Below are 15086 nucleotides of genomic sequence, written 5' to 3'. Positions count from 1 at the left end.
TTAAAATTTATGTGTATTTTTATTTTAATTATTTTTAAATTAGTATGATTGTTTAATTTTAAAATATATAAAATTAATAATTTAATTCAAAAAATATTTTTAAATATTAAAAGTTTTAACAATAATTTATCAAAATAACTGAAAATTATAAAATTTAATTTTTTATTTTTGTTAAAGACATAAAAGTCACAATATAAATAAATCTGCTTTTATTATATATTCTTTTATTGTAAAGAAATAGAAACAGAAAATAGAAAATGTACGAAACTCAAAATCCCCATGGTTTCACCGACATGCTCCGTCCGCCATCTGCGAATCTGCTGGCGAAGGAGCACCGTCAGTCCTTCCCTGCTCTCGTCAATTTTTTATCCAATTATTTTGTCCTATTTTTATTGCAAATCTCCCTTTTCTATCCAAGAGATTTGTTTGTCAAGCCCCTCACGCAGCGTCAACGTCGGGATTCGCCATCGATGCTGGCGACTGCAGATAGGAGCCCACTCTCCGTCAGGTAAGCACCGAACTTCATAAATGTTGGATTCAATGTCTGGTTCTCTTGATCTGAAATTGTCAGTTGGTTATCTGCAATTGTTAATTGCTAGCAACTGCTGCTGTTGTTTAGGAAATAATTCGACAATCAAAAACAAGTTTTCTTCCTCAAATTATATTCAATTTTTAAATCAACTTTCGGTTTATATTTGATAATTTGAATTCTAAAATTAAATTATAATTTAGCTAGCGGTTTGATTTACGGTTGTAATTGGAATCGAAATTAGAATTCGAGCTAAAATACAGTGTGATTGAAAATGTATAAAATAATATAGTTTACTTTATCAATTATTGCGTGTGCTCCACGGCTCTTTATTCTATTTTAAAAAAAAAATTTAAAAATGTAGAAAATAAACATTTTAAAAATTAAATAATATAAGGATATTTTGGAATCATTATAGTTAATTACATAAATATTTTGGAATAATTTTGAGCAATTATAGGAACTAGCCATGGACACGCACTATGTGCATGATGCACGACTTTCTATTTTTAATTTTTTTTAAAGAAATATAAAAAAGATAATAAAAAATTAAATAGTATAAGGATATTTTGGAATAGTTGTAAATGATTGCAGGGATATTTTGAAATAATTATAAGTAGTTATAAGGATGAATTTGATATAATTATGAGAATATTTTGGAATAACTGTGCGTAGTTAAAAGAGTATTTTGAAATAATCATTTGTAATTATAAGGATAAATTTGATATTTTTAAAAGATAACACCAAAGAGAGAATCCTTTTTATAGTATTATCGACAAATTAGACATAATTATAAAGATTGAAAGTAGTGGTATGGTCTGATACCACTTGTTGCCCCTCGTGTAGAGTCGAGCAGGGGGGTGAATGGGCTCTTTCGTCTATTTTCGACTTTCTTTACAAAATTAAATTCTTGGCAAGATACAAGTAATTATCTCATAATAAATGAAATGTAAATCATGCACAAGACAAATAATCAAGAGTAGGGTAAAGAAGCTTAACACTGATTTTTTAACATGGTTCCGCACCAAGCCTACTTCCATGCCTTGAGATCATCTTAAGGATTCCACAATCCACTAAGAAACTCCTTCACCAGCAGAGAAGCCTCACAATTCAGGAACAAATCCATACCGCTCACCAAGAGTATTCACTTAGGAACAAATCTCTACCACTCACCAAGAGCCGCAAGGTTCACCAAGAAGCCTTGCCAACCGGTTTACTAAGAACCTTCACCAAGTTGGTTCACAAAGAACCTTTTACAAGAAGAAGATGAAATACAAAAAGAAGCTCCTCAAATGAGCTTATATCAATTATAAAACAATCCTCACACTATTCTCTCAAGGGATGAATCACACAAGATTAGAGAGCAAGAGATAATTTGAGCACTTGTGAATATGAACTAAAATACAAAGTGTCTAGGTTTTGTATTCAAAGATATTTTTCACTAAGAACTTGTAAAATCACCAAAACCACTACTAAACAAGTCTAAGAACTTGTATTTATAGCCAAAGTCATGAGCTAACCGTTATATGACCGTTGGGAGAGAATCCCAAAAGAAACTAACCGTTTTCTAGCCGTTGGTGTTTAGATCACGACGTTAATCATTGACGAGTCTACCCCAATCGTCGACGAGTCACCCTTAGTTGTCAATGAATCATGCTTTTTTGTCGACGAGTCACCTAGGCTGAAAACTCGTTTTGGCTATTGGAAAAATTCGTCGACGATTCAATACCACTGTCATTTGTCGACGATGCAATGCTATTCGTCGACGATTGACCTAGGAAAAACTCAATGAGGCTACTAGTTTTATTAGTCGACGACTACATCCCATTGGTCGACGATTCCCCTGTTTTTTCATACCAAAAAGCCTTTTTATGACTTAGAACATTCTTGGACAAAAGTATATTAAAGATATTAATTCTAATGAAAATTAAGACTTGTCCAAATGACTTTCCCCTTGAATATAAGATATCTTGTTTATAAAAACATATTTGAAAACTCATTTTGACATCTTATAAGCTAGTATGTCATTTATAAAAATATACTCAACTTTCTTGTGGCTTTAGGACATAAAACATATTTTGAAAAAATCGGAACTAAGTATGTAAAAAATTAAAACACAAATACCAATTAACACTTGTCCCATTTGAAAACATATTTGAGTATAAGATTCTTTTGTCAAACTCTTTATTTTAACTTTGAAAACTATGAATGTTGAGTTTTTGACTTTAGAAAAATCCTATAAATTCTCGTGTCCTAGTATGCATGTGTAAATTGCTCAACTTTTGCTAAAAAATTATGCATGAAACAAAACCGTAAGAGTTACAAAATATACTACCTCAAACACACCCTATTACAAATAATTCTACAATAGTTTCCTTGGATGCTTGAGTTCTTCCAAGAGAGTCCTTTTGATCTTTCCTACTTAACGTCTACTCAGTCCGATCGTTACCTTTGATCTAGTACTTCATCTATTCGTCCCTTGAACCTGTACTAAACATGATCTGCAAAGATGGAATGTACTAGGAATAACAAATAGGTTAATATTATCAAAACACATTAAACATGATTATGTAGCCACCAAGGCTAACAAAGATATTTTGGGATAGTTGTGGGTTGTTAAAAGAATATTTCAGAATAATTATTGGTAGTCTATATTACTATAAAAGGGATTCCTCTATTTGGTGTCATTTTTAAAAATGTCAAATTTATCCCTACAACTACCAATGATTATTCTCCAAAACACTCCTTTAACTACTCACAACTCTTCAAGAATATCTTTATAATTATATCAAAAATTTCCCTATAACTAATAATTATGTCAAAATACCCCTATAACTATTTACAGCTATCCCAAAAATGTCCTTATACTATTTAATCTTTTATTTTTTATTTTTAATTTTTTAAAAATTTTAAAAAATAGAAAGCCGTAGAGCACACACATAGTGCATGCCTATAGCGAGTAGGAATAAATTTGATATTTTTGAAAGATGACACCAAATTGAGGAATCCCTTTTATTGTAATATATCGATGACATTATAATATAAAAGTTACCTAATCAATTTAGTAAAAAATAATAAAATTATAAGAATAGAATTATTATATACTATTACTTTATTAAACTATACAATAAATACATATTTTTACAATAAACTTATTTTGACAATCACGTTCTTGATTGTACTTCGTAGACTACAATTAATATTACATTTTATCTTATATTTAATAATTACTAGCCATGGGTGAGTGCTCTAGGTTCTCTATTTTTATTTTTAAAAAAAATTATAAAAAACAAAGGATTAAATATTATAAGTGTATTTTGGAATAGTTGTAGATAGTTATAGGGGTATGTTGACCCTATGTGTCATTCTCGATTTTGATAATGACAAATACTCTTTATATTTGATGACCTTCAAGTATGTGTGCAGGATCATACTAACTGGATCATATTGACGGCATGTGGCAACTTTGTTGGAATTGGTGCGATACCAAGAGGGGGGGGGGCGAATTGGGTTTTAAAATATTTTTCGCTAATTTAAACAATAACGCCGATTCACCACAGGTTATATCCCATTCAATATTGAAAACGTGTACGTACAACGATTAAGTTATCAATGTGTGCATACATACACGTGTGCTGCATATTTCATTTAAATTAGTTTTATGTGCATGCAAGATGATTATAACAAAACATGTATAGGCATACACATACTGAAATTTAAGTGCGAGAATTTAAATAAGATATAGAGAGAATGACACATAGATTTGTTATTGAGGTTCGGCTAATACTGCCTACGTCCCCGCCTTTGGCATACTCCCCAAGGATTTCACTAAATTTGCTCATTTAATTAGACGGAGCAGTAGCCATTTACATCATCTCTTTACGGGGCGAGGAAAACCCCAACTCAATTACTGGCTGAGCCGAACTAGTCTCACTTATAGGGTTGAGACTCCCCAGTTCAATTTTTGGGCTGAACCAAACCGGTCTCACTTACGGGGTTGAGACTCCTTAGTTCAATTAATGGGCTGAACCCAACCAGTACATTAAAACCATTTTTGTACATAAACATGCTTCTAAAAAATGCAAACAAAAATGTACACAATAAAACTCAATACATGCACTCTAATATGATATGAGTTATGTTCAGTAGAATAAAGGTGCCTTTCAAATACATTTGAACCCTAATGCCTTTTAAATACATTTGAACCCTAACAACAACATTCTCCCAAAAACATATTTCAATACAAAGTAGGAGAACCTAGGGTTTGGCTCTAAAATATTTTTTGCAAAAACAATGTATATATGCTTTTTGATGTGAAGTGGATAAGCAATGAAAACTTCAAAGACCAAAATAAATTAAATATTTCTCCAACAAAGATTAGCAATAAAAGGTATTGAAGAAATTAGAATTTATGCTTAAAAGATGTTTTTGCAATAAACACAATCAAAACTAAATTACCCAAACAAAATACTCTCTTGTATAAAATATTCAATGAATGAAAGAAAGAAAGTTGGGAGAGTACGAAGATTTTTGCCCCAAACAAAAGAGTTTTGCAATGAAAAAATAGTTTGGGGGAGCTTTGATTAAGAAATAATTTGAGAGGTTTTTAAAGTTAATCAGAGTTTCTAATCTAGAGTAATGGGGGGTATTTATATATTTTCTAAAAATTATGACTGTTAGGGATACGCTCGGTATTTTGAAAAAAATTAATTAAAAAATTAATGACATTTAAGCCCTTAAAAATTTCCCACCAGAGAAGTTTTGGGTGGTTGAACGTTAGTTCGGTCGTCCGAATATACTCAGGTAAAAAAGCCATTTCAAAGAGTTCGGTTGCCCAAGTTTGAATTTGGTAGGCTAAACAAAAGTTAGAAACATTTGGCACGCGGTTCGGGTGCCCAGCTCAAAGTTCGATTAACTGAACTAACTAATTCGGTCGCTTGAGCCCATTTTGAACGTAATCGTTCTGGCGCCTAGGTTGTTTGAAAAGGAACCTGACATAGGTTCGGGTGCCCGAGAGAGATACGCTCAAAAGTGGTTCAGGTGCTCGAACACCAAGTCAACATGTTGACTTGTTCGGTCGCCCGAGCCGTTTTACACGGCTTGGATTCAGTTGGCCGAACCCATTCAACATTTTCAATTAAGTTCAATTTTTAGCCAATTTAATTCCCTAGATATAATAAGTGATGTTGGGGACTTTTTAGTGCATATGTCTTGGTACCTAAGGTCAATCTACGACATTACTGAGCATTCAAAACATATCATGTTGATGCATGCATTATTACAAATCAAATAATAAAAATAAATGGAATACAAATTAAAATCGAAATGCCTTCTTCTCTTACTCTTCATTTTCAATGGAATTCACCAAGAGTTGTGAGCTTTATGTTCCTGCTGGCTTCCATTTTTCGGTATCTTATCTTCGTGCTGAAATGATAACCTATTCAAACACTAAAGGCACACATAAGATACTGGTGGTTTGTCAGCATCAAAATAGAGATCGGACTCAAAAAGTCAACAAACTTAAAGAGAAGTGAAGACCCGGTTTATTTATTCATTGTATTTTCTATTTGGGTTTGTAATTTTAATTAAGAAAAGGTCTGTAATAATATGCATATCATGCATGTAGGATCTATAAGCTTAAGACCTTAAAGAGACCTTAGGGTTCGGTCGACCGACACTAGGTTTTTTAGGCTAAATTAAAATAGCTTTGGACTTAGAAAAGACCTTAGGTTCCTACACATATGCACTAATAAATCCCTATAATATCTTGTCATTCAGGGGATCAAATTGTAATGGATTGAACATAATAGGCATAAAATGAGAGAGGTTAGGCGATCGAACCTCAAAAGTTCAAAACACCTCAAACGCCTGAACTGCTGAAAAGTCAGCAATTTGACCATGCTTAGGGCGACCGAACCTAAAATGACCCTATCGCCCTCGAGCGACCGAACCCTTAGAAGGTTACTTTTCACCAACTCGAGCTGCCAAACTTTTTAGTTCAAAATAGGCCCCGGGCGACCAAATTCCTTTGTTCGGTTAACCGAATGTATTTTCAGGCACCTAAACTGCACATATAATGTTTCTGACTTTTGTTCAGCCTTCCGAACCTAGACTCGGGCTACCAAACTTTTAAAATGCCTTTTTAGAGTCGAGCCTATTCAAGTGACTAAACCATAGTTCAGCTACCCGAATCATCTCGGTTTACTTAATATTTTACCGTGCTTTAAAGAGTTAAATAGGGTTAATTTCTCTAAATTGATTTAAAACAAATCTAATAATGCCCTACATGTCCTAAACGGTCATAATTTGGCCTTGGTCTATATATATGAGTTCATTTGTAAGGATTAGAGAGAGATTAGCAAAAAATCATTAGGAAAAATCCTCTCTATTTTTGAAATCCTATTTTGCCCAAATATTCTCATTTCTTCATTCCCTTGATACATTTTAACATTGTGAGAGTTCTTTTGATTATGCTAGTGCTTGTTAAATATTACTAATACTCCCATTGCCTTGATTGTTTATTGATATTGTTTTTAGGGGAGTTTAGTTAAGTTTATCCCATAGATTTGAACATTATAAATTTTGTGTTGGGATAAACTAACAAGCTTAAAGATCTTTGCATTGTTATTGCAAGATTCATATAGCTTTGATTTCGTTGTGCAAAATATTTTTCTACAAGTTACAATATTTTCAAACTACTCTTGTGTTCATTTCATTATAGCAAATCTTTTGAGATAGTTTGAATATCTGATTAGCATCTTTGAAACCCTGATTTGTTAGTGAGATTTGATATAACTTATTTCAAAGATATAGCTTATTTAGAACACTCTTGAACATTCTAGTGATCATATCTTGTTGAGTGTTGCTTGCAGAAAGATACACATCACTAAGCTTACATTTACCTATACTGTTGATGTGCATGTGATTGATTACATTGGTACATAATCTACTTAGTTGAGAAGCATACTTGTTGTATGCAAATTTGACTGAGAAATCTGTTGTATTCAGGCGTAGCCTGAGGGAATGGTAATCCAGCCTGGTAAGAATTGGTTGTGAAGGTTGAGGTCAGCCTTGTGTTAATTGACCTGATTGTAAAGGTTAAGGTTAGCCATGTGCTAATTGACCTAGTTGTTGAGGTGTCACTCCACCCGTTAAGTGAGCTTATAATGATAATCCTTGTTCTTGTTAGTCAAGGTGGGGACGTAGGCAGTTTGCCGAACCTCGATAACATTTCTGGTGTCGACTCCTTTACTACTTTATTGTGCATGTTTGGTTAAATTTCTATTACAGTTTAAATTACATTGATTTATTTTATTTGCACTAGATTGATCTTAGACTTGTGTAATACTGCTGTTAGTGGATTGACCTAGGGAATACAATTTTTAAATACCAATTCACCCCCCTCTTGGGATTGCACCAAAGCTAACAGGGTATTTTGGGATAATTATGAGTAGTTATAGGATTAAATTTGATATAATTATAAAGGTATTTTAGTATAGTTTGTAGGTAGTTAAAGGAGTATTTTAAAATAATCATAAGTAATTATAAGAATAAATTTGACATTTTTGAAAGATAACACCAAAGGAAGAATCCCCTTTATAGTATTAGAGGTGATATTTTAATATGTAATTTATTATATGTGAAAAAAAATCTTATATACTATAATATTATAACATAATTTATTATTTAATATAGAACAATAATATAATAAAACAATAACAACAACATTATACTTTATTACACAATAGTATTATATTCTTTTGAATATTATACCATTATTAAATTTTGCTATCATATATTTCTATTAAGTATATTAATAATGAATATTTTATCTTCGTTTAAGAGCATATATAATGATATAATAAATAATCATACCACAATTATATCTTAGTATTTTATAATTTAATACCATCCTATTATTTTTATGTGTTATAATTTTATTATATACAATATAAATATTAATAATAATCATTATATATATATATATATTTAAAATATTATTATATATTTATATTAATGATATCACAATATTAGTATTTATTTTTAGATTTATGCAATATATTATATTTAATATTATATTATAGTACATATGTGCCGTGCATATAATATACAACAATACTATATTTTTTGTATGCTATATCGTTGTTAAATTTTATTATTATATATTTATTATTGATGATAACAATAAATATTTATTTTATTTTATTTTTAAATTATAAATAATAATGTAATAAATCAATAATCATACCATAATTATATTATAATATTTTAATCTTTAATACTATTCTATTGTTTTATATCTTATAATATTATTATATATAATAAAAAATATTAATAATGATGGTTTAGTATTTATATTAAAATGTATTATTACATATTTATATTTAATAATATCATACAACGACAACAACAACAACGATAACAACAAGCCTTAAGCCCTAGTAGGTAGAGTCAATTATATGAATTCTTTTTCACCAATTTGTCTAGTCAAGAGCAGTTTCCTTTTTTAGGTTAAAGACTATTAAATTCTTTCTCCCTACCTCATTTTAAGTAATTTAATGCCTACCCCTACCCCTTTTCATGTCAGAAATAGTTACTATTTCACTCCTTCGTACAGGTGTTCTACTATGCATGTGTTTCAAATTGTCAAATCATCTAAGCCGCCCCTCCCTTGTTTTGTTTTCAGCTGGTACTATGCCTAAATTATTACATATGTACTCATTTCTTACTTTATATTTTAATGTTAAGCCACTAATCCACCTTGATATTCGCATCTCAGTAACTTTTATCTTTTGTATATGTTGTTTCTTAATTGCCTAACATGCTGAACCATAAAGCATAACTGAGTTTACAACCATCTTATAAAATTTTCCTTTTAATTTTAAGGATATTCTACAATCACAACATACTTGACGCACTCATGTGCATCATGTCTCACTTTTTGAATATTGAGGCTCTTCTAAGAATCCTAAACATTATATCTTGCACTTAAAAACTTTATGAATAGATATAGATTATTCTCAGGGTTATAAGCATTAGTGTATGCCTTAATATTTCTTTTTTGATACATATATGAATTATAGGGATAATTATACTGGTAGCATAATAGATTAAATTATTCTTGATCCTATATATTTGTTTTAAGAAACTAAAAAATGACTGTTTATATTACTTGCTTTGATTAGTATAAGCAGTTCATTGCATCTAAAGCTAGGATTCAAATCGATAGGGGGAGCATACAAAATTAAATTTCCATCTTATTATGCTCACTAACATTTATTTTGCTTAGATTTGCTGTAAATTCTCTATGACATGTGTTAAAATGCATTGATTTCATTGAAAATCTTAAGTTGAAATATATTATTTAGCCACAGTCATTTGTGTAGCCATATGATCTGGACTTAAATTGTCATATCCCTAATATCTATATAGTTGTATTTTTCTGGTCACATTTTGTTCTGTGCTTAAATGATTACCAGAAGAATTGTGTTTGCATGTTCTTTAAAGTTTCTTTTTCAGCAAGCTTCGTCCCTAGTACTTTTGGAAAATATCAAAAGGGGAAATATTTTCTAATGCTTTCTGGCAATAAATACTTTCAAAACTAAAATTCTTTATATCTTACCTTATTGTTTTTATATATATATATATATATATATATATATATATATATATGTTTTTAAATTGCATAATTGGTTCAGTGACTACATATGAAAATGCATGTGAACTAGTTAGACTAAAATTATGCTCAAACCTACTCTTTGCTATCATATGCCACATGTTCTGAACTCTATTTTCTTACGGGTCTTATCTATTGTTTGAACTGCAATGGTTTGAGGATAATTCTGGTCTGACCATGTTTATCATGTCATTTTAAAATTAAATGAGTGTGTTTTATTGAAAAATTTTCAAATCAATAGTAAAATGTTTTTATATGCCTAGTTTTTATATCACAAAGGGGTAGTTCTCTTTTAAGCTATTTTTAAATTCTAAAATTGTTTTCTACTTACCTTAACTCTTTTGCTGATACCAAAAGGGGGAGAATTTTATGAGCAAAATTATAAATGATTTTATGCCAAAAGGGAAGATTTTTGATAAGACAAATTTTTTGTGCTTTAAATGTTAAATCTAAATGCATATTAAATTTAAATGTCTTCTTTCTTGATTATGCATGAGTTGTATTGCTTATTTTTATGATTATGCATATTGTTAGGGGGGGCCTTTTTAGACTGAACCCATTTTGCTCTTATGTGTTTGTTAACATCAAAAAGGGGGAGATTGTTGACTTTTTGAATCTTATCCCTGTTTTGATGTTGAAAAAGAACTTGAATCTTATCTTTATGTTGAGTGCTTGAATAGGTCTATGATCTAGCATGCATATATGATAAGGAAAAAATGAAAGCCATAAAAAACTTCGAGCTATATAACTTGGATCAGTAGAGCAAGAAAGAAGAAGACATTTATTTTTATTGTAAATGCATTTAGGTTTTAGTATGTAATAATGCATGACATGCATGATATGAATGTCAAGCTCAAAAATGACCATAGACTGACCTTAGGGGACTATAACTTTCACGAAAAACCTTTTTCCATCAAAGAGTAAAATCATACAAAGGTTTTAATTTGCTTTTGAAAACAAGTCAGGGTCAAAATTGCATTTTTATTCAAGGTTAGTCGACTGACCCATAAGTGCTTTATTTGGCTCAATCGATCGACCATGCTTAGGTCAAAAAGTCAACATTTTACAAAACTCAGTCGACCAACCAGTTTTTCAATTAAGTTTCCTCAATCGACCAAACCTCGTAAAATTTGAATTTCACTTTAAGGCCAGTCGACCAGTGCATTCAACTGTCGCCCAAACCTGATTTTCTAGGCATACTTAAAGGCGTAGTCGACCGACCATAGTAGAACAAAATGAGCTTAGTCGACCGACCTTCAAAGGCTTAGCCGATCGGCTTTTGAGGCCAGCCAACTGATCCTATGAAGGGTTGGAAATTGCCCGAGCTCAGTCGACTGACACTTTGGTCAGTTAACTGAACCACTCGGGTTTGGCCATTTTTTAGTGCTTAGACATACTTAATTTTTAATTAAACAAATTCTAAAATACCCTTCGTGTCCCTAAAAGGTCAAAAATTTTGAAAAATCTCCCATTTATAAGTATGATTAGGAATAAGATTAGCCCAAAAACTCTCTCAAATATTTTGTGCTTAATGTGCTACACTCTTTCCTTTTTTCTTTGAAAAATCCTTTTGAAAGGGAGTATTGTTTATTTCTCACACTCTTCTTTAGAAAATTCATTACTCTAGAAGATTGTTGAAGAATCATTCTAGTGGACATATTTATTAGCATTTGAAAGCATTTACTCTCACTCATACCTTATTTTGAAAATCATTTTGAGAGTAATATTCAAGTTTCTCCCATGTTATTTTCTTGATAAATATTTTTTGGGGAAACTTCATATAGCTTGTGGATCTCTGTGCACATCTATTATAAGATCTAAAGGCTCATTTGTGCTAGTTTGCAAAAATCTTTTTGCTCCAAAACCCTAGCTTTCTTAAACAACATTTTTGAATATCATTTTTATAAGAAAGCTTTTGGGATTTCAAGATCTTTGAAGTAGCATATATTTTTATATTTCATATTTCATTAAAGATCATTTACTACTCTTTAGGCAAAATCTATTTGAAAGAAAATACCCTAGGTTCTCTTATTATTCTTTGAAAAATATTTTTGGAGAAATATTTATTAGGGTTCAAATCTTTGAAGCACTTTATCATATACACCCTGTTTTAATTATGACAAATGCTCTGATATTTAATGTCTGTCAAGTTTGTGTGCAGACTTATATTAGCAAGATCATTTGATGGCACGTGAAGACTTGAAGGCTAAAAACCCAGAAAATTTATTTTCTGTTGTAATTCATATCATGTTTAATTTGGGTCTGTAATAGTAAAGTAGGATTGTTCTGTAATAATTGATGTGCATCATGCATGTAGGAACTTATAAGCTCATGACCATAGACAGACCTTAGGGATCACCCTTCGGTCGACCGACGCTGGATTTTTGGGACCATTTCAAAATGACCTTAGATGGACTTTAGGTTCCCACACTTAAGTGCACAAAGCCCTAACATAGTTCTCATATTATTAGGGAAAGATTAGTGCAAAGAAAATGACCTTAGATAAAAATCGGAAGGCATTTGGGCGACTGAACCTGGTAGTTCAAACTGCCTTGGTCGACCGAACCATGGACAGGTCAAAGTGTTGAACTAAAAATGAACATATCTTCCATAGGCGACCGAACCTGCTTTAGGTACTTTCCCACCAACTCGGGCGCCCAAACCTCAATGTTCAAATCATCATCGGGTGATCGAACACATGAGTTCAGTTAACTGAACTTCAGACCAGGCACCCGAACCACGGACAATGTGCAAATCGCATATATTCAACAAACCAAACCATGACTCGGGCACCCGAACTTTGAAAAACCAATTTTTTCATTGAGTCTGTTCGGGCGATTGAATTGTGGGTTAGCCAACCGAAACTCTTGAGTTGGCCAAAATATTATCGCAGTTAATTAGTGTAAAACTGGGTTAAATGATTTAAACTCATTTTAAAACAAATTTTATGATTACCCTTGTGTCCCAAACGGTTATTTTTTGACTATGCCTATACATATATATATATATATATATATGTGTGTGTGTGTGTGTGTGTGTGTGTGTGTGTGTGTTCATTTGCTCAGATTGAGGAGAGATTAGCAATTTGATTAGTGGAAAAATTCTCTGAATTTTGAGAGATCCTTTTGTTCTTTCAAGCCAAAAATACTCTTCTATTTAGCATTCAGATAATCTTGTGTGAGAGTGTCCTACTTTATCCTACATTGATTCTACTCGCCTAAACTCTCATTTGTTTAATTGATTGAATGATTTTTATTTGAGAGTTTTAGCACAAGTTTTTCCCCAATTTAAATCAATAAATCTTTTGCGTGGGAAACTTGAAAGCTTGTGGGTCTTAGCATCTAGATTGCAAGACACCTTAGCTTATAATTTTTTTGTGCACAAAAATCTTTTTACAAGCTAAGTTTTGAATATCTCTTATGCTTGAATATTGAGTAAATATTTGTTAAGATATTTTGATTTATCTTGGTGAAAATCTTTGAACCCTAGGCTGTGATTGAGATACACTTTCATATATATATATATATATATATATATATATATATATATATATATATATATATATATTCAAAGATTAGCTTGTTCATACACTCTTATGCTTGTTTGAGTATAGACATTATCTTGAGTCTTGATTGCACACATTTAGCACCGGGCTTATAGATCCTATATTATTGATGAGCATTGATTAGTGCTTGTGCTGAATTACATAGTCTACTTAGTTAAGAAGCATTTATTTGTGCGCCAAATTATATACATTTTTTGTATTCCAGAGGTGGGCTTGAAGAGGAAAACTAGCCCTGTGGAATAGTCCTAAATTGGCTTAAACCTGGTTAGAAATTCTAGGTGCACCATCATGGTAAGGTGTAGGTTGAAGTCAGCATGGTGAATTGACTTGGTTGTAACTGGTGCCGCTCCACCCTTGAAGTGAGCTTATAGTGGAATCCTTGTGCTGGTGAGCCAAGGCAGGGACGTAGGCACTTTGGTCGAACCCCGATAACATTTCTTGTGCGTGCTTTTAATTTTCGTGTTTTAAATTCTAACACATGAATGTTTGTATTTTACTATTGTGAACGATTGAGTTTATAATTGCATAGACAGACCCTAGGTTGAGTAGTACTTTTGCTAGATTAGTTGAACCTAGGAGAGAAATTTTAAATACCCAATTCACTCCCCCTCTTGGGAATACACCAAGGCTAACAATTGGTATCAGAGTCTCATAGTATTGACTTAAACATTTTTGCAAAAGATCAAGATGACTCATTTTGGTGTATCCCCATTCGGGGAGGGATAGTCACCTTCAAGTCCTCCTGTATTTTGTGGTATCAATTACACCCATTGGAAAATTCGAATGAGAGCATTTTTAAAATCTATGAATTAGAGGGCCTGGAAGGTAATTGATAAGGGAATTTGTATGCTAGTAGAAAATGATATTAATTTGATGCATGCAAATTCATATGTCATGGACATGTTATATCTTGCATTAGATTCTAATATTTTTGTTAAGTTTGTGGTATGTCATAGTGGACAAGAAATTTGGGATGAACTTGAAAAGAAATATAAAGAATCCCAAGAAAAGGAGATTGCCGCTCCAAATGCTCAAAGTCTTAATGATCAGGTAGTGGCAGATCATGAGTATACCTCAATAACCAATGAGGAGGTATATCTTTCTCCTTCTAGTTAATTAATATTGCATGTGATGATTCATCCGTTGATTCTTGCAACACATTACTTGATGAATCATCTATTAAATAGTGTGATATTACTATTGACATAGCATGCAATGATTCATGTAATAACTGTGATATATCTTATGATGAATTATCAACTGTTTCTGATGATGGTACTGTATGCATTGATTCATATGATAGTTAAAGAGAAAAA

The 15086-nt window shown here is 31.6% G+C and overlaps 1 protein-coding gene across 1 annotated transcript; it reads left to right on the top strand.

The window, feature by feature from the left end:
- Nucleotides 1–245: 245 nt before the first annotated feature.
- LOC131162787 (uncharacterized) lies at nucleotides 246–14886 on the top strand. Its single transcript, XM_058119386.1, has 3 exons — nucleotides 246–508; nucleotides 9147–9218; nucleotides 14727–14886. Exons 1-3 carry the CDS (start codon nucleotides 258–260, stop codon nucleotides 14884–14886), a joined length of 483 nt encoding a protein of 160 aa, XP_057975369.1. The 5' UTR covers nucleotides 246–257.
- Nucleotides 14887–15086: the final 200 nt, after the last annotated feature.

Source organism: Malania oleifera, chromosome 8 (assembly GCF_029873635.1).
Source record: "Malania oleifera isolate guangnan ecotype guangnan chromosome 8, ASM2987363v1, whole genome shotgun sequence".
In the NCBI taxonomy this organism is placed as follows: Eukaryota; Viridiplantae; Streptophyta; class Magnoliopsida; order Santalales; family Ximeniaceae; genus Malania; species Malania oleifera.
The sequence above is the reverse complement of the archived record's forward strand: the minus strand, read 5'-3'. Positions and strand labels throughout refer to the sequence as shown.

Bases quoted from the DNA above. Each gene is read 5' to 3' on its own strand.
- LOC131162787 (XM_058119386.1), top strand. From the start codon at position 258: ATGTACGAAACTCAAAATCCCCATGGTTTCACCGACATGCTCCGTCCG. The intron at 509-9,146 runs GTAAGCACCGAA...TCCTTCGTACAG, and splicing joins AGGAGCCCACTCTCCGTCAG to GTGTTCTACTATGCATGTGT. The intron at 9,219-14,726 runs GTACTATGCCTA...GGTATGTCATAG, and splicing joins CCTTGTTTTGTTTTCAGCTG to TGGACAAGAAATTTGGGATG.